The following is a 19,554-nucleotide window of genomic DNA, read 5'->3' as shown; positions in this document are numbered from 1 at the left end:
GCCCGCCCACTACATCACTGGCTCGGTTCCATGACGACACCAGCGGCGAAAGAGGGAGAAAAACAACTACCATAAATAACGAGCGCAAAGGCGAAAGGAAGCGATTGAAAAGAGACAAAAACGAAGTAAAACAATAACGTTAAGTCACATCGGCTTCAAATGGCCACTAAGATATGAAACAACTACAAAAGAGAGAAAATTATGAAAAAGAGACACAAAGAAACCTCCAAAATTTGCAAGACACCAACTTTTAAGAGGACATGAAACACTAAACATATAAAGGCTAATTAACATCATGGAACACTGCCCTTAAAATCAGGCACAGATGTGACACTGTCTATGAAGCTAGATTTAAGAAAAAATATGGGCTCAAATTGTGGTCATAAATATTTTGTACTTGTAAATCAGTTTTGTAAATCAGAATGCGTATATTTGTGCATCTGTAGATAAGAATTTGTGTGTGCGTAAAAAAGATTTGTGTGTGTAAAAATATTTACACAAGTTACTAATTCTTGTTAAGGTCTGGTTACAGATATAGCAAACAAAAAAAAAAATACGTGAGAAACTCTGCACTCAAGTTACAAGTACGAACTTTGACCCGATTTTTCTTCCTTTCAGCTGAATGGTCAATGTCATGACAATCACAAATTTAACTAACAATTTTTTTGCTTTGTATCTGTAACCAGGCCTTAACAAAAATAATTTGTAATTGGGGAAATATTTTTACACACACAAATCTTTTTTACGCACACACAAATTCTTATCTACAGATGCACAAATATACGCATTCTGATTTACAAGTACAAAATATTTATGACCACAATTTGAGCACATAACCATGCTGCCCCATCAGGCTTAACCACCCAGTTTTAGGTTTAGTCAGTTTCGTCTAATATGTGTAAAAACAGCATGAAGTACACATTTACTTTTTAATAAAAGTAAAAATATACATTGAAACTCCCACTGTCGCCATATTTTTCCCTATTTACTATTTAGATTTGGATATCTCTGAGTGTGTCAGGTGTTTTTTCACCTGTTCTTAAACTTCTTGACCCTGGCCCCAGACAAAGACCAAATATTATTATAAAAGAAATAAAACTATGAGTAAAACGAAATAAATAAAACATCAAATATAAAGTACACAAACTCTGGGCACAAGTTATTACCATTAAGGTATTTCATATCTGTACTCTGTACATAAAATAAATGTCATAATTTATTCTACACTGTTATACTCTTAATGGGTATAATTTGCTGTGTGTTTGAAAAAATATGTTTTTACATACAAAAAGCAGGAAAAATAATGCACATATGATCTGATCACCATTTGCTGAGTCCACTGTGTGCATTTGAAGATGAATATGAATTTACTTTAAAAAATTATCTTGGCAAAATACAGCTTGATTACTAGATTGATTGATTGATTGATTGATTGATTGATTATTTGGGCATTTTGCATGAACATATACCAAAATTCCTAATATTCAGTTAATTTTTTAAATGACACAAACAATATAAACATACAGGGAACGCCGAAGTCAGACCAACCTATGACATGCAATGTAAAAGCCCAAATGAGTTATAGAACAATGAAAACAATGTCTGTGTGTTGCCTTTAGGTGTTGTAGATCTAAATAGGTTTTGATGTTTTTATCTGTCATCATTACCAATTGAGTTTACGTGAAATAAAATGTGTTAAATAAATAAATCAAAAATGTAAATAAAATTAACATTGACATTTAAAACATTTTTTAAATAACACAAAGTAGGTGTGAAAACAACACAAAGATATAAAGAATTCTCAACATTTTATCCCTGGAAACGTTCCTGGATATTAGCTCCTGTGAAAATGAAAAATGACTGAAGAAAGGTAAGCAAAAAGCTCCTACAATAAGCAAAGAAGAAGAAAAACAACCATAAAGGTTAATAAGAAGCAACAAGAGGCACACAGAGCTGTTAAAGAGGCGCGAAATTAAAAAGACAGTTCAACCTGTGTAAAATTCAATCTAAAGGCTTTATCTATGAGTCAGATTCTTTAAAGAAACTGTGACGCTCTGATTTAATATGTGCTCCAGTTAACCTCCCGTCCAGAAGGGGGCGCTGGTGCACGCCGAGCTGTTTCTGTTTCACCCGCCACAAACTGGAGGGAAAAGAAGAGGAAAAGTCTTTAGCTTGGTTTATCCGGACGTATTTTGGTCTGCTGAAGATGTGGCCTTATAGACATCATGTAGAAGTCACCGTGGAGTTTTGTGAATGGAAAACGTTCTTGAAGAAACGAAGGTTAAAATATGAGGCTGTAGCGTGACGCAGGTGATTTTTTCCCCCCATTCAGGTTGAAAGTATTTAGTTAACGGCACGTGTTTCCATGAACACGTGGTGGACCCGATAATTTGTGTAAATTGTGTTCACTTGTGTATTAATTTACTTATTTTCCGTAACGCCACCATGCTGTAAGAACACTCTCATAGGTTGTAACTATGTGGATAAGGTGTTACCTGACAGCTTAAAGGTGGAATCCTGTGCAAGATATGCATTTGTGTTTATTTGTGCTTTGTCGTCGTTGCTTGTTGCACAGGGTGGTACTGGAGGTGATATCCGGAGTAATCATGCGGGAGCTCCCATCCTGAAACACGCAGATCTCCATGTGGCTGAAGCGACCGGCAGATGCACACGGTTCTTAATATATTATAAGGTACAAATGAAACACAGGGGAAGTGACTGAGTTAGTTAATGCCAAAGCAAAACCACGTGTCTTTTCAGGATATAACCAGGGTGAGTGTGTTCCCAAGCAAAAAAAAAAAAAAAAACGTATTCCACTTATCCCAGTCTGTTTCATCACTACACTTTATGTGGCTTTTATTCAGAGTGTCTATGAAGATGTTGTTTCGTACTGAATATTCTGAATGGAAAGTTACTTTCAGCTGGTCCCTTATTCATAAGCGGTCACCACAGTGGGTAGTTGTTTGATTTGAACCACTGCGTTAATCTCAAGCAGTTTGGACTGTTGTAATGCTCTATCATCCTTCTTTTATCATCCTTCTATTAGTTGACAAAGCACTGAGTGGTTTGGCCTCCCCAGTATTTATCTGACTAGGTCAGTGTCTATAACATAGTCTGACCTCTCAGATCATCATGCAGATGTTTAATTGTCCCCAGAAATGCATGTAATTCCTCTTTTCACTAGCATCTACTCAGCTCAACTTGGTTTTAAGCGCTTTCCATTAAGTGGTAGTACCTGGTACCAGGTTGTTTTTGTTTTTTCTTGGCCGGGGTAAGTCATGAGAGCAACTCTTTCATAAGATTCAAACTCACCATTTTTGAAGGGGAAACGAGGGAAATTACTACACAATGACCAAAACGGAGTAGAATGGAGTGGAGCCGAGGAGGTGTTGTTGGAAAAAGGCAGTGAAAAATATTGTGCCGAGGGTGCTTTTCAGCTGCTAGTGCTCCTGATCTTTGGAACGAGCCACCTGCTGACCTGAGATCAGTTACAAACAGGCTCAAAACCTTTTATTCTCCCAGAACTCAGCTCATAAGTGTGAACTGGTGTTTTACTACTTTGTAGTAAGTTTTATTTTGCAGTTTTCATTTTAAACCTACATACCTTTTTATGTTTTTATCTTCTACCCATTCACTTGTCAAGTGAAAGGTCGTTGGTTCGATTCCATCTGGAAATGAATTTCCCTCTAGGGGTTGTATCAGGAAGGGGATCTGGATATCAAACATGCAAAGCTACCCTCTGCTGTGACTCTTTTGCCAAGGGAACAGCCGAAAGCTTGAGTGTAGTGAAATGTACTCTATAAATAAAATTACAGCTTGAATTGTGAATGCATGGCTGAATTCTGTTTTGCTCTGGATGTAGTAAATACAGTCAGACACCATGCGACATGAATGCTTTCACAAACTGACTCAGCAGGATGAGGGTGCTCATTGTGCTTCTCATTCTTATGTCAGAGTGAATACATCAACGGCCTCGTTCCTTCAAAGCGATTCAGCCGGTATATTAATGATCTGTTGCTCAACATTGCTTGCTGTCTTCCTCCCTGTCGATGCTCTGTGCTGTTGGCTTGTTTCCTGTTTTATTAGCTCAGATTTATCTCATAGCTTCGGTTCTCCTTCTGTTTCAGCGTGTCTAAACATTTACATGAAGTGCAGCTCCACCGGTCGCCAGCCTCTGGGGAACATCCCGAGGATGGTATGTTATTAGACTTGTTAACTTAAAGGCATGGGCGAATTCTGGTCCAGCTGCTCTGTGCTGGATACAGTCAGACACCATGCAACAGCCACGTCTCATTTCCACTAAATTAGTGGATGAGTACCTTCCTCAAGCTCATCCAGCTGCGTGGGAATGAGTACAAACACACATTTGGCTAATCCTGATGGTTTCATATTGATTTATTCTGTTTTTCTAAATTCTGCAGGATGAAAGCTTCCAAAGCAAGACTGTGGGGACAACGGTCAACACACTCAAATCTGTCTGAAGTCGGTGAACCTGTGATGTTTTTTTGATGTGCATCTCTGTTGATAATAAACTTTAAAATTGTAATTCTTTTTTGTCTGTGTGTGTCAGTGTTCTACTTCAAGCTTAAAAATGCTGCAGAAAGACAGAAAAGCACAGAATTGCAGAGCTGAAGTACCCCTCCATTTGCAGGACTTGGGGTTTTACATGTTTTAATAAATACATTCATAGCATACAAGTTAAAGTTACACTTCCCTTGAGTTGCTGCCACCAGAGCATACTCTGAGAACTATGTGCCTACTTAATCGATATGCAAACTGTAAATACACGCAGGTTTTATATTCCAGCCAGATAAACTGCAGGTATTTCCCACAAGGTTTCACAATAGAGTATAGACTTAACTAAACTCTACATTTTCCTCCTGAGTCACTCTTTAACATTTGAAATTAAACAGTTTTTAGAGTGCGAAGGCTATAAGAATTCCATGTAGTGCTGAAAAAAATTTTTTTGTTAATATACAGGGTGTATCAAAAAATAATCGGATTTAAAAGCGCCTTAATTCCACAGCCATTCGCCATTTAATGATCAAAAGAAGGACATGTGCTGTTAGAGCAGATTCGAGTTTTACATGGTTGCTGGTAAGAAGCTTAACAACAGCAGCGACTCCAGACATGCTCTCCAAAGTATGGGCGAGGTTTAACTGCCGAGGGAGACACATCAGGCATTTGCAAACGTAACTTTTTGTATATTCAGCCATGTACTTTAAAATTTACCATAAGTTTCTATGTTCATTAAAAAGTACAGCCTTTTGAAATCTGATTATTCTTTTTTGATACACCTTGTATTTGAGGGGCTGCACTTTCATAGGACACAAGCTGACAATGGGTTGAGTACACTTTTAGAACAAAGCAAGCACAATGTCACCAGTGGCATGGTTGAAAATTTTGCCAAACATTTCAGTCCTTGAGATAAATCAATCCCCTGTAGTCACTACGGCTGCTTTTAAAAATGCTGCATTATGCATAAACTAGTTGTAGCAGTTCTTTTCTACGAAGAAAGAAGTTTAAATGTTTCAGCTCGTGTCAGTCCACGCTGCTTGTTACTGGATGGGCTCGTCCGCTTCAGTGGCGATTGAAAGCAGGATGGTTTTCGCCGTGTTCTCAAAAAGTGCTGCTCTGTTCTGGGTTTGGCCCTTCTTGACCCAGTGGCCGTAGATCTTAAAGGCGCACGCATCTATGAGCTTGCGGATGGGCTTCACGGCGTACGGGTCGCTCTTTATCACCTCCTTGGTGATGGGCTTGGCACGGCGATAGTTGCAGTAGATTCGCATTGTAGCGAGAACGGTCAAGCAAATAACCTGATGGAGAAAGTTCAGAAAAGGTTATGGTTTCTTTATGAACTATCAAAGACAGTAAAGTTGTAGTAGACAGAAATAGACAGAAATTTAGGGGGGAGCAAGATCCAAGTTTTTTGGAATTCGGGTTATATTTTGATCGAGATATGATAAAGATACCATAAAATATATCCCCCAAATATGAAAACTATTAAGATTTTTAGTTTGATAAAATCTTGTGTTTCTCACCTTGAAGCGCCTGAACGGAGTGAATTGTCGTACTTCGTGCACCACGTACTGTGAAAAGAACGAGTGGTTCAGAACATCTGTAGCTGTGAAACGCTGCTTTGGATCCACCACCAGCATCCGCGAGATCTGGAGGAAGAATTATTTTAGTTCCAAGGTTTCAACCTTATCACCTAACTTATAAAACTGAGATTGCAACAAACTGCGAAAGTAAGATTACCAAATCTTTAACCGTGTCTGAGCGGTCTTCCCATTCAGGAGAGGAGAAGTCGTACGTCCCCGCTAAGATCATGCGCAGCATCAGCATCTGTTTCCTGTGCCAGAACGGTGGAGAGCCCGCGAGCAGCGTGTACATGATAACACCTGAACTCCATCTGCAAACACGAGCCAGAACAAAGTTTATCTAGTCTGTTCACTGTGCAGTGTGTACATGCATAATCTAATCACCTGGAACACGTATTAGCCGAGCCACACAACAGATAATATGAGTCATTATTTTGTACACAGGCTTATGATATAATTCTAACACACTGTTGAGGTGCATAAGATCAATTTTGGTAACATGAGAGTAAAGCTGACACTCCCTCCTATTGATATTTTTGTTACTTGGTAACCGATTTCATGGTCGCTCACATGTCCACAGCTGTACCATATCCTGAATGTCCTGCGTCCATAGAGCACTCAATGATCTCAGGAGCAAGGTAACCAGGAGTCCCACACACCTCTGCATTACAGACAGGAAGAGTAAATAAATGTTATTAAAGGGAGCATATTCCCTGATCTTTGTCTGTCAACATAAAACCACTTTTACAGAATTTCAAATAAGGCTTAAGCGCTTAAGAGCTGTTCATTTACATGTATTCATGAGTGTATCCTTGTCTACATGCAGAATTGTTCTTAGGCAAGAACCCTAAAAATTGCCCTCAGTGTGTCTATCAGTGTCAGTGTGTAAATCAGGCGTGGAGGCCATGGATTTTGAATCACTAAACCTAAACTAAACTAATGTGTTTAGACTGTGACAGGAAGCAGAAATACCTGACGTAATCCCACACAGGCACAGAGAGAACATGCAAAGGCTACAGCCAGGATTTCAACTGGGAATCTTCTTGCTGTGAGGCAACAGTGCTGACCACTCTACCACTGTGCAGCCCTATTACAGCTGTTGTGTCTGCCCAAGGCACTCTCTGACTTCTGTATGACCTCTGTTCTTTATCTGACCCATAAATGATCCTGTGCTGTTTTACTATTTCACTGTTTGGAGATCCCCCTGATGGTCCTTTAAAGACCTGCATGGGCAGGTCTCTGCAGGAACCTGGGTAGATGTGGAGGGAACACCAGTATTTTTCATGACAGAACTCTGTCACCACTTTCCTATACAAAATACACACAGACATGTCACGCAGAGTTTTAAGACGCCAGCCATTTCCTTCGATTTGATTCATGCTGGTGGATCTAAAACCCATCTGAATAGATTTGAGTCAAATTTGACCCAAACGGTATGTAAGGGTTAAATATTTACTGTCCTCATTGTCTATTAATATCTCTACAACTACAAAAGTGACACACAAATAGATGATATATTAAAAGAAAAAAATAATACAGTATCTTAGGGAAGTGTTTGGCCATCATATTCAATGGGAGTCAGTGCATCTGTACTGGAGAGACAAAACAAACTCTTTCAATTTAACTCAGTCTGTTTCAATTTTATTTATACTGTTTAACCAATCCAATTCACAGCAATATTCACCTCAAAGGGATTTATACTGCAGGCTAAAGACCCTGAAAACCACTGTGTGAGTGAGCACTTTGAAACAGTGTGAAGGAAGAACTCCTTTTACCACAACTGGTTGGGCAGATCGAGCTACTTCCAAAAGAGTGACTATTGTCGGTGACTGATAAAAAAAATTGTGTGAGAGGTGGAGTACAAACTTTTTGGGTTCTGAAGGAGGGCACGGCAGAGACAGTGTGAGAACTTCTGCTCACAGCTTCTGATTCTCCTCGTTTTTATCATCATCAAACCATTCAGCATGCTCTCATGCCCTGTGGATGGAGATCTCACATTGGAAGAGAGGTCTACATCCCGCTAGAAATATTACATTACGTTGAACAGCATTGTATTGATTTGAGAAACTCAGTACAAACTATGCCAATGTTCCACCTCAGCATAACAGAGCCACAAGATCCCCTCACTCAAGAGATTAGGTTTTTCCTTTAATTTAACGTCCATCTTTAGGGAACATCTATAGCATAATTAAAGTATTATGCATTTAGACATTAATTGAGCACATTTAGATTAAGTGCTGCTGGGTCAAGTAGATCTCCAGCCTAATGGAAGAAGCCCATTACGTCTTTACCGACTGAACAAAACTATCCAGCGATGCACAGTTTCATTAGACGCTTGGCATTTCGCACTGCTAATGATCCGACTTCTGAGAAGTCTATTTGAAAGGTCAGTGTACTGTGAATGTCTGGAACTGCAGCAAATAGATCAGAGTGTCCTGTTTCTTAACCTTTGTAAGAGCAGCTAAGAGAGCAGGGAGCAGTTGTGCAACCAGACCCAGATTCTCCGCTCACCACCAACAGCTGATGTCCTGACGAGTGCACTGCAGGCTGTAAACTGTAACTTTAATATTCACTCAACTCAGTGGTGGGTCTGAAATGATGCACTGGTGTTTAACTGGCAGCCAACCTGTGAAAGTTTTTAATGCTTTAAGTATTTTTGTCATCTTTTGACAAGTTGTGTGATTACAGCCACCAGGTTTCTGAACTGCCGACACACTTTGCAGTAATGGAAGCTTTCACTGACCTTTGAGCGTCTGTCCTGGCTGAATCTGCACAGCGAAACCAAAGTCAGTGAGTTTGATGTTCATGTAGTCGTCTAAAAGGATGTTCTCGGGCTTCAGGTCCCGATGAACAATGTTCTGGGCGTGGAGAAACTGGACCACCTCCAATAGAGACCGCATGATCTTCCTAAAGACAACATGTACAAAACTTTAAAGAGTCCTTTTAAGAGTTAGCGGAATTTATCTGTTTTTTAATTAAATAACATGCTCACTGACCGCGTTTCCTTCTCGCTCAGTGTAACTTTTTCTGTGAGGTAGTCAAAAAGTTCACCCCTCTTCATTCTGGGAAAAAGAAACTAAAAGCTTTGGTTGATTTTCACATAAATACCTGTTCAGGAATCATCCATGTGAAACACTTACAGATCAAAAACCAGGAAGAAGAAGGCCTTGGACTCATAGCAGTCTTTGAGCTGAACTGGAGAAGAGAGTTACTTTGATATTTGGCCATGTTAGAAGAACAAAGTTTAAACGAACCCAAGTTTTTCCAGTCAAACTGATTAAATGAAGCATGCGTACTGATGTTCTCCTGTCCGTAGACTTTCTTGAGGATGTCGATCTCCTTCACCGTCGCCTCTCTGATCTCTTCGATCTCCTGCGGCGTCATCTTGTCGGAGGGGGTGATGTCGATGATCTTCACCGCGTACTCCTGAGACGTATGCTTGTCGACGCAGCGGCGCACCACGCTGCTCACTCCCCTGAGGATGAAAAAAAACACATCAGCCATCCAAGCTGCACATCTGTTGTTTTTAGGTTTGGGTAGGAGGGCAACTTGTGATAACTGCTGGATAAAATGTTCTGTGACCGTCACAGTGTCTTTCATCATGAATCATGTGTTTAACCGTTTCAAAACAGCACTGTTTTTGGTAAGAAATCAGTGACATGGTCAGACTAAAGGAAAGTATTGTGTGTTTTTACCATCTTATCAGTCTGACAGAGCAAGTAAAAACAGTGAAGAATGTGCTTGTCATGAAGATTGTCTTGTTTATCATTAACGTCCAAGAAAACAGAGAAAAACATCAAGTAAGCAAACTGAAAACCTTACTGCTGAAATTAAATTCAGAGGGCGATTTATGAATGAACAAGAGAAACTTCAGGGTGACCACAGTAAAGGAACTCCAGTGACTTTTCTCTGAATGAAGAATACTAGAAGAAGGACACATTGTCCACATCCTGTGACCTCCTGACCTGCATGTGGGAAAAGGGGGTGAAATTACATAATCTATCAGACCGACGGCCAACGCTTTGTCTGAAGCGTGCTGAAGTTAATAAATGTGGCCTCCTTGGATAATGTGTCTTACGTAACAGCACCACCCTCTGACAGCTGGTGGACTGAATGACAATGAGCAGGCCCTGGCTCGGCTCCCATTTCTCAGGGGCTTGTGGGAAACTTTGGGGAAAGTGCTTGTTCTGTGCAGAGGATGATAGCTGTTTGAACTGAGGTCTAAATCTGAGGTGTGTTGTAACATTAAATGAATCTCTACAAACTAATAGCAAGTAGATATTTTACCATTTTTTGTGTTCTGCCTTGCTACTCTTTGAAGTTACTTTGTGTAAACTCTGAAGAAGAGACGAGTTGGGTTAAATTCACAAACAATAAACCATTATTGTTTTTTGGGGTTTTGCTCAAGTGGATCTTTATCCTGGAACCCTCACATGTGGCTACATATAGGTCTAGTTTACCTAATCTTTAAGAGGTAAAACTGTGCACTCTTTAGTCCAAAGTCCAATGGAGAGTTTTCTGCTCAGCTCAGTTGGGTGAACCTCTGCTGTGGGTCACGTTACGACGACGGTTTTGTAAACATACCTTCCCAGAATCTCCTTGGGCTCATACTTGTCGTAGAACTCTTTGGCTCCCACCCAGTCAGGGATCTCCTCCTCCTTGGTCATGTTTCCAGCTCAAGGCTAATAGTACAGAAGTATCTCCTCTTGCAGCTGACCTCAGGCTGCAGGCAGAACATGCATTCAAAACAGCAGCATTTTCACTAAACACAGCTCTACTTTAAGGCTTTTTGCACATCTGATCACACTAGAACTGCTTCCAAGCTGTTCTGACGGATATTCACCAGTTAGCTGCTTCACCAGCAGGAGCTGTCCAGATAAGATGTGTGTTTGGGCACCAGGCGTGCCAGCTGTATTTTGTAGGCCATACTGTTCAATTTAAAGCTTTATCAGCAGAATGTTAAGTAATTAAACTGCATTATTACAGATCAAGCTACTGAGTGATACTTAAGTAATCAAAATCATCAACAAATGAATCATTTAATTGTAATTATTACCAATAACATCATGTAACATATGGAGTACAGTTACTTTAGGCATTTTACACCTACTTAAGTATATTCCCTTAACTGCTAGGGCGTCGCCATAGACAGCGATACCTTTTTTCCTTTTAAATTGCAGTGTGATTTATTTTAATCCATTTTATTTATCTTTAAGTATTCTTATTTCCTTTGGTTGTCCCAGTGCCACTCCGTTTAAAAATTACTAGAACGTACCTGATCCCAATTAATTACTTACCTTGAAACTACATTTTAGTGTTTACAGGAGACAAACTTCTCATATCTACTCATTTGGATGCACTTCCGGCGCAAAAATCTCAAGAAAAGCTTCAAAATGATGATGATTATTAGCATTATTTCCATGTTTTTAGGATTATAACGGCCTATAAGCAAAGTTATTATTAAAACCTGTCAGAATATAGACAGAACTGAAACAGTTCTATTAGTGTGGAGATTTCTGAAAATCATACATCACTTTGAACCCTTAAATTACTGAACTCATGATTTTTAATGGAAACCATTGTTCCCACTTCTCCATCTGATTACTTACATCACAGGAAGAGTTTTTTGAATAAATATTTTTCTGCAATTCTGTGAATAAATGTGCAAAAAAGAGCAATGTTTTCATAAATATCCAACAGAAAACGTGTAGTTTGGACATTCTCTTTTTACTGTAGTCAGAAACGAGACTGGCCAGTGAATGCGCACTGAATACTGAACAGGAAATTCGTATTTTACAGCCTGTAACATGTGCCAACATCACTGTGTCGCTTCAGTTTCAATAAAAGATCAGTTTGAAAATATGATGATGGTCTCAGTAACACGGCTGTGGTTAAATTTTCCTCTTCGATGCTCTAACGAGCAAAACATCTGATTTTTAAACATCTGATTTTAAATGATAAAAAAAACAGATGGGCGACTTTTTCGTCCCGTCGTTACAATATGTACCTGTCTCCTTTCACTTATTCCAGTAAAGCAAACAAAAGTCCAATAAACTCACAGAACGTGTTTTGGGTGAATACAAGAAGCCATCGTTTCAAACTTAATGTCATACCAAACACAGCGCAGACTAATAAAGCAACCCACGCCACCACGTGTGAACCCGTTCAACTGCTCACTCACTGTCCCCGAGTGACCTGCAATATAAACGCATTAAAAGGCCGGCGTCCCTCACCGTGTCCGTCAGTCCCTGATACGAAGACAATCCATCATCAAATCGCGCACAGTGAGTTTCTGAGGACGAACAAAGAGCTGCAGTCAGAGTCCGGCGCTATGGCGCGTTTGCGGGTCTGCTGCTGCCATGCTGCAGAGGGTGAGCTTTAATGTCAGGTGCCAAAAATAACTATTTGCTTCGGCAGATGCAGAAGGAGCAGAAGGACACCCTGAATGAGTCCTTACAAAAAAACCCCATCCATGAAATAATACCCCGCGGCTCGTGCTCTCGCCACGACGCTTTTAGAGTCAAAACATTACTTCACGCGCAGGTTGCAGCTCGTGAATTTTGCGCTGAAAGCAGAGTGACTGGACAGGTGCGGGACACCCCTTTGTAGCTGCTGAAGTCTAATTAAAGAAAGCGCAGGTGAAAACAGAAATGCTTCAGTGTAATAATACAGAGCGCATATGATGAGGAATGCAGTCCTGTTCATGAGACGTGAAACAAAAAAATCATCACACAGTCTCGTTTTAATTCAAGTCCTTTATTAGTCTGAATCAAACCCAGCAGCCAGAAGGTGAAAGTGGCCTTTTTTCTCTCTACAAGTCTTGACATGAGAGACAGGATTTAAATTAAAAGCATGCACTGACAACTGAAAATAAACCTCAAACATGAGCTAAAACCAAAATATATAAACATTATTTATAAGACTATGATTACAAGCTCTGCAGCAGTCTGAGAAATGAGGCTGTCCGATGACAATTGATCATTAAAACATGTTTATTGATTGTGAATTACACCCTCTCAGTATCTTTAATAAGGAGATGTGATCTTCATTCTGCAGATAGCATCTCTTCTCATGACAGACCTGTAGAAAGAGATAAAGGACAGTTAATACTTTAAATCGTTTAAACTGACTTAACATACTTAGGTTAAGGCTCCCCCTTATGGCCACACTGGGTATTACAGGAGTTTAGAATAGTGCAAAGTCATTTGGCTTTGATATGTGAGCGACAAAGGGCTCATTCAAAGCCTCGATGCTCGCTGGGTTAAACTCAGTTTGAAAAGAGAAAAATGAGACTGAAAAAGCAACAGCCTGATGTTGATCTATTTGATATGCATCAGGAAGATCCAGTACTTTAACAGAATTTTATGTGGGATGAAAGGAGCATGCTGAAAATGTGCAACAGCTTGTGCGTCTACCCCCCCATACATAGTAAATGTTTAGCTAGCCGCAAATGCAACAGAAACTATAGCATTTCGTAACTACACTCACTTTAAATATATCAAATTACTAATAATGATGAAAAGCAACGACTATAAGACAGAAAGACAGCAGTCTCCATTTATACAAAGCCTGGACGTGTTTCACTCACCATTAGCAAACCTGCACTGTTTGAGCACCTCACTGAAGCCCTCGCAGAGTTTGAGGTCGCTCTGGTTTTGGGCACACTCGACGAACTGCCTGAGCTCGTAGGAGCAGGCCTGCTGCTGCTGCTGCTGCTGAGGGGCCCCCTGCTGGTACACAGGCTGGGCCTGGTATGGCTCCTAATACACACAAGACAGAGGATTAAATCATGTGTGTGACAAAGATCAAAACAGAGTTCAACATGTCAGAACGAGCTTCAGTTTTGTATCACAAAGATGGAATATCTTCCATTAATGACACAAAGTAAATATATTTACACATCTATCGATAAAAATGCTGAAATATCTAAAACTGCAATCCTCAAACTGCTCAAGAGCGTGTGGTTTCCAAGTCCTTTTTGTAGAGCAGAGTAAATGATTGGTCATCACTCATATCTTAAAATCTACTATGAATATAACTGCATAAAGATAATAGTGATGTACTGGGTTCAGGGTTAATGAGACAAACATCATTATGCATATTTCCCTGCACTTGTGTGAATGTAAATGAACCACCTTTGACCTTTGGACTTTTGTTTTGGTTATAAACGCCCCAAATATTTTTCATAACTGATGTTTTCCTTCAGCAGCAGCTGTGTCTGTATTTTCAAATTAAACTTATCACATGTGTAAACATTAAAAAAACCAAAAAACAAACCCAGATTGAGCAGAGGGAGTAATTCATCTCTAATCAACCAGCACTGATTGCACTCAAGAGTCTTAATGAAAGCAAGATGATTCCTTCACTGCTTTTAGTTAAAAGTCTCAATTTTCATCATACTGTTTCCATCTGGCTGTTATACTGAACTACCACAGTGCATGTAACTGCATCCATGCGTTACATAAAATGTGGTGTTTGTTTTTCACCTGCTCCATGTTGCAGAGGCCCTGCATACTGTGTCTCAGACACCCTAATCTTCCTTGAAACTGTTCCAGTCCTGTGGCTGGCTAAACCTGGGCTTACCTGGTATGTGACGTCAGGCCTGGCAGGCTCTGAGTGTCCCTCGCTGAAACCTCCAGTCATGGCGTGACCGATTGTGTGGCCTACCGCCGAGCCTACTGCCACCCCAGCGGCTGTAGACGCCATCTGGGCAAACATACCCGGCTGCCTGGGCGCTGCGGCTGGCGTGCCGACAGCCGACGGAGGCGCCTGCATCGGAGCCGGGGCGTAGGAGGGAGGGGGAGCAGCCCGGGCCATAGGTGGAGGGGATGGTGGAGCCCGGCTGTAACAAAAACGTTTTAAGAACTTTTTAGTCCAAACACAATCAAAAACAGATATGAGCTGACATCTGTTATTCCAGCTATTACTCTGAATCACAGCAAAGGTTTATGAAAGCTTGGATAAAGGTGAAGCTCTGATTCAGAGAATATCTCCACACTAGTAAGACAACAAAGAGCTACTTTCAGCTGATCACTTATTCACAAGCGAGAATAATATTCAGATGCTCTTCTTGATGCAACCACGAAGGGATTTGCATCTCCTCCTGGGATCTGTTCTTCACTTGCTAAGAATAAGTGTTATCCTGTAGCTGGATAACGTAAGCCCACCTGTACCCAAAGTGAACTTTAAACAACATGTCACTGTGGAAAATAATCAGTCTTTCCCTAAGCAGCTTGGCCTTACAGGTGGAGACATTGGTACAAATTATTAAGCACCAAGAGTCAAAAGTGTTCTTGCAATTCTTAGTTTCAGCTATATATTCAGCTTAGTTTCGGATATATTTAGTGAAAGAGAAATGAGGGCACAGAGGGATTATACTTCCCACAAGGAGAAGAGAAACAGAAATACTTCCAACCCTTGTGCGACTTATTTAATTATAACTTGGAAGAATAAAGTCTCAGTTTAGCTGCAGGTTAGAAGAAAAACTATGGAAGCTGATGCAACTCCACTGGCTTTGCTAGCATGTGGGGATTTGTACAGAGGAAACCACGATAAAGACAATGACCTTCATCATTTTCATAACACAGTAACTTTCTGAACAATACCCAGATTAACCGGCAATTAAGCTTTAATTGAAGTTATCCTTATGAGCTACTTGAAGCACCTCATGACCTGCACTTTCCTAGCTAACATACGGCACTATGACATTACCTAAACGTTAGCATTTGTGCTAACTAAAAATATCTACTCTACCTTTCTTTAACAAAAGGGAATTAAACCCTAAGTGTTACCTGGCTGGAGGGGGCATCCTGGACGTCCGGCTTCTGCTTCCTCTCGGCATCTTGAACACTTAAGTAAGTTTACCTGCGGGTTTAAATAAATACACACTGACGCTGTCACGCCGCTTTATATTCAGCGACCTTTAGACAATCCGGAACTTTCCGCGTGTTACATCATTTGTCTCCCGAGTAACTTCCGGTGTGCAGGATACACAACAAGGACGATTCCGTCAGGTGAGTGTTGCGCAACGCATTACGTTGTTCACCTAGGCCAGGAGTCTGCAACCTTTAACACCCAAAGAGCCACTTGGACCCGGTTTCCACGCAAACCTTTATGCTTTGTGTGAACAACTAAAGTAAGTAAGTAAAGTTTATTTATTAAGCGCTTTTCACAGACAGGCAGTGACAAAGCGCTGTACACAAATATTAAAATAAACAATACAATCAATAGACATTATACACAATGTAAAAGATCAAATGTAAATAATGTAAAGAATATAAAATACGTAGGTCAACAAAAGGCTTGTTTGAAAAGAAAAGTTTTTAACTGCTTTTTAAAAGAATCCACAGGGCAACTAAGGTGTGTTGCTTATGAAATCCATGAAGTACGGTGGCCCCTAGAGACAAAGCACGTACAAACTCCAAAACACATGCAAAATCCAAAACACGTGCAAAATCCAAAACACATGCAAACCCCAAAACACGTGCAAAATCCAAAACACATGCAAACCCCAAAACACATGCAAACTCCAAAACACAACGGAAGTGCTCCAGGACGCTAGGGGCAGTGTTGAGCTTTTGTTACCCAGTAACTACACAAGCCAGGAAGTACCAATGACCGGATTTGGGGTCTGCAGCCTTAAAGGCCGCATTTTAAGGCCGATTACGTCACAGCGACAGGACGAAGGCTGTCCCAATTCAAAGGCTGCTCGAAATGCGGCCCTCAAATGCGTCCTTAATTTCCCTGAATTTTAAGGATGGGTCAGTGTAGCCTTCATGGCCCAACATATCCCAGACTTCATAGCGTGGCGGTGGTGTGGATAATTTTGCTGGAAAAAAACGGCGGAAGCGGAGCGGACAAAGAGTAAACTTTCAGAAGTAAGTACTGAATATTATGTCACTTATTTATGCGCAAATGTTTTTATAATGAAGAACATTAAAACATTACTGCTGGCCACATGTCAGGAAAGTTATGTGACATTAGCGATGTTTGTACTAACTTGGTTTTAAAGCCTTTACTTCAAAATATACGCCGTTCAGTAGTTGACTTTAATCTTACAGAGAATGTGATGATTTTATGGATAATTAAAGTCAGTCATATATCCACAAACACAACAAGCAGAAAGTCAGTGATGCTGCTCGGTTTGCAGTCCTGAATATCACAGCACAAGCAGGATTCACTGCACTGTTAATGTTAGCTATGTTATATTGCTGCCTCTGTTCGGTGGTGTCGAGCCAAACGGACTTTAACGTGTGTTTGAACGAGCTGACGGTTCACTCGTTAAGCTGGAAGAAAGATGCTTTAATCACAGCAGTCACACATGTGTCCACTGTAAATCTGGGAACTCTTCTTGTTTCGTAATAACACAATCCTGCTTCTCTTGTGCTGTTTTGTAGCAGTGTATACACCTGAGACTGTCACCTGTCTGTCTGTCCTGCACACTCTCTCTTTTTCTTTCTCTCTGATTGTGTAATAAAAGTATGAACATTCATTTATAAGTTACACTTGTGTTTGAATCCTGCAGCTTATCACACATTTGATTTCCATGTGTGACAACTGCAAGTGTCCAGAGTGAGGACAGACTGAGGGACCCACTGCTGCACATCATCTGTGAGGCTTTGCCCCCCTGATGATCCACCAGGACAAACTCAGCAGTGTGTGAGGAAGAGGAGGAGGAAGAGCCAGCAGCAGCTGACAGATGGAGAGAATAGACAGACTGTTCCCTGTTTGTGAAGGACTGCTAGGAAAGTTTAACATAACTAATTGTCTGTCCTGAATCAGTCTTATTAGGTAATGTTCAAATTATTTTATCATTCCAGTGTTTTCAGTGTGGGAGAAAGTACTCAGGGCCTTCAAGTTACACACTATGAAAGGCAGCAACAAGTTTAATGTTCAGAAACCTAAAGTATGTATCAGCAGCAGAATGGACCTAAAAATAAATGTTTGTTTCAGTTCTATGAAGCTTTGAGTATTTTGGATTAGTAGTACTGCTGTGTTTGTTGCATCATATTGCTGTAATTGTTTATATGCTTTATATATTCTGATTTAGCAGAAGTCAGCCTGTTTAAGGCTCTGATATCTATTCTGTATGACTTAAAGCAGTTATGACATGGTCTGATTTTCTCACCCAATAAAGGAATATTCAATATATCAGTCTACTCTTCATTTTTATCAGAAACAGTTATCACAGCTTGTACATTTTCTTTTTATAAATATATGTAAGCAATGAGCCAAATTTAGCAATGCCAACTGTTACGCCCCTAGTCTAGGCGTGTAGAGACGCACATAAGGTTGGAGGAGAGAGAGAGACAAATACCCGCCCTGGTTCCCAAGCCAAACATCCAAAACCAGTTGTGGATAATTTTGCTGGAAAAAAACGGCGGAAGCGGAGCGGACAAAGAGTAAACTTTCAGAAGTAAGTACTGAATATTATGTCACTTATTTATGCGCAAATGTTTTTATAATGAAGAACATTAAAACATTACTGCTGGCCACATGTCAGGAAAGTTATGTGACATTAGCGATGTTTGTACTAACTTGGGTTTAAAGCCTTTACTTCAAAATATACGCCGTTCAGTAGTTGACTTTAATCTTACAGAGAATGTGATGATTTTATGGATAATTAAAATGTGATCTTGCCAAAAATAATGATCTTGCCAAAAATAAACTATTTATTTTCAATGATCCCAAATAAGCCATCACAAGATTGGTTCAGATCTCTAGACTCGTACATTTCTAAATTCCTTTGGAAAGATAAACCCCCACGTATCAGCTTAAAAACACTACAAAGGACCAAGGATAAAGGAGGATTAGATCTGCCTAACTTTAATCACTATTTTTTAGCCAACAGGCTTCAGTTCATCTCTAGATGGTTTAAACACACCCTCTTAGATGAACCTTGGATAGATGTAGAACAGGCACTATGTAATAACCTAGAAATTTCAGACCTACCATTTATCAGCTCAAACATCAAACGACATGAATGCTTTAAAAGCATCAATATTAGCTCTTCTCTGACAGCATGGTGGGAGTTTCTAAAAATGACAGAGTCTTCATTAATCCCATGCAAACGTACACCTATCTGGAACAACCCGGACATATTACAAAACAATAATATGATAAACTTTTCAGATTGGAGTTGCAAAGGAATTAAATACTTGGAACATATATTGGAAGGAACAGACTTTATTTCGTTTGACAGACTAGTTATACAATATGGGATCGACAAGAAACGATTTTTGGAATATCAACAAATTAAATCCATAGTGAAAAAGAAATTTAATCCCAGTGAAGCTGAATTACAAACACCACCAAGTGTGGTACAATTTTTTAGTCTAAAACCCCCCAAATTATTGTCTAAAATATACAGAACACTTTCTAAAATAGATGAATCAATATCCCTTCCTATTGCAAAATGGGAAGCAGATTTATCAATCAACTTAGACCCAAACCT

At 40.0% G+C, this 19,554-nt stretch overlaps 2 protein-coding genes, 1 long non-coding RNA gene and 2 other non-coding genes across 8 annotated transcripts; 3 read left to right on the top strand and 2 right to left on the bottom strand.

The window, feature by feature from the left end:
- Positions 1–2,123: 2,123 nt before the first annotated feature.
- LOC146373823 (uncharacterized) lies at positions 2,124–4,546 on the top strand. The gene is made up of 4 exons (XR_014802153.1): positions 2,124–2,310; positions 2,576–2,692; positions 4,128–4,195; positions 4,422–4,546. It is a non-coding gene; the product is annotated as an uncharacterized LOC146373823 (long non-coding RNA).
- On the top strand, positions 3,830–3,967 carry LOC146373825 (small nucleolar RNA SNORA15). The gene has a single exon (XR_014802610.1). It is a non-coding gene; the product is annotated as a small nucleolar RNA SNORA15 (small nucleolar RNA).
- LOC146373824 (small nucleolar RNA SNORA15) lies at positions 4,224–4,360 on the top strand. The gene has a single exon (XR_014802611.1). It is a non-coding gene; the product is annotated as a small nucleolar RNA SNORA15 (small nucleolar RNA).
- Positions 4,547–4,629: 83 nt separating the features above from the next.
- On the bottom strand, positions 4,630–12,719 carry LOC146373822 (phosphorylase b kinase gamma catalytic chain, skeletal muscle/heart isoform-like). Of its 4 annotated transcripts, XM_084949999.1 has the most exons (11): positions 12,335–12,719; positions 10,686–10,824; positions 9,398–9,576; positions 9,242–9,296; positions 9,098–9,163; positions 8,845–9,008; positions 7,968–8,111; positions 6,672–6,762; positions 6,259–6,412; positions 6,042–6,167; positions 4,630–5,816 (listed from the first exon to the last, which is right to left on the bottom strand). In XM_084949999.1, the coding sequence occupies exons 2-11, from the start codon at positions 10,766–10,768 to the stop codon at positions 5,559–5,561; spliced, it is 1,320 nt and encodes a 439-aa protein (XP_084806125.1). In that variant the 5' UTR covers positions 10,769–10,824; positions 12,335–12,719; the 3' UTR covers positions 4,630–5,558. The 4 variants fall into 4 exon arrangements, with proteins under 4 accessions (XP_084806125.1, XP_084806122.1, XP_084806123.1 ...); XM_084949996.1 differs by lacking the exon at positions 7,968–8,111 and having other exon boundaries at positions 12,335–12,702; XM_084949997.1 differs by lacking the exons at positions 7,968–8,111; positions 12,335–12,719 and adding an exon at positions 12,109–12,328.
- A 119-nt stretch (positions 12,720–12,838) lies between these two features.
- Positions 12,839–16,051, bottom strand: chchd2 (coiled-coil-helix-coiled-coil-helix domain containing 2). Its single transcript, XM_084950001.1, has 4 exons — positions 15,893–16,051; positions 14,685–14,943; positions 13,690–13,861; positions 12,839–13,181 (listed from the first exon to the last, which is right to left on the bottom strand). Exons 1-4 carry the CDS (start codon positions 15,940–15,942, stop codon positions 13,171–13,173), a joined length of 492 nt encoding a protein of 163 aa, XP_084806127.1. The 5' UTR covers positions 15,943–16,051; the 3' UTR covers positions 12,839–13,170.
- Positions 16,052–19,554: the final 3,503 nt, after the last annotated feature.

The sequence above is a fragment of the Perissodus microlepis genome, chromosome 14, assembly GCF_051167445.1.
Source record: "Perissodus microlepis isolate ML-2025 ecotype Zambia chromosome 14, ASM5116744v1, whole genome shotgun sequence".
NCBI classification, from domain to species: Eukaryota; Metazoa; Chordata; class Actinopteri; order Cichliformes; family Cichlidae; genus Perissodus; species Perissodus microlepis.
Note: the sequence above shows the minus strand (reverse complement) of the source record. Positions and strands in the feature narration are given on the sequence as shown.

Excerpts from the sequence above, each read along its gene's own strand:
- LOC146373822 (XM_084949999.1), bottom strand. The coding sequence starts at position 10,768 with ATGACCAAGGAGGAGGAGATCCCTGACTGGGTGGGAGCCAAAGAGTTC. Across the intron at positions 9,577-10,685 it reads CCCAAGGAGATTCTGGGAAG|GGGAGTGAGCAGCGTGGTGC; the intron begins GTATGTTTACAA and ends TTTCATCCTCAG. Across the intron at positions 9,297-9,397 it reads CTACGGACAGGAGAACATCA|TTCAGCTCAAAGACTGCTAT; the intron begins GTACGCATGCTT and ends TCTCTTCTCCAG.
- chchd2 (XM_084950001.1), bottom strand. The coding sequence starts at position 15,942 with ATGCCGAGAGGAAGCAGAAGCCGGACGTCCAGGATGCCCCCTCCAGCC. Across the intron at positions 14,944-15,892 it reads AGGATGCCCCCTCCAGCCAG|CCGGGCTCCACCATCCCCTC; the intron begins GTAACACTTAGG and ends TTTTTGTTACAG. Across the intron at positions 13,862-14,684 it reads GGCCTGACGTCACATACCAG|GAGCCATACCAGGCCCAGCC; the intron begins GTAAGCCCAGGT and ends TGTGTGTATTAG.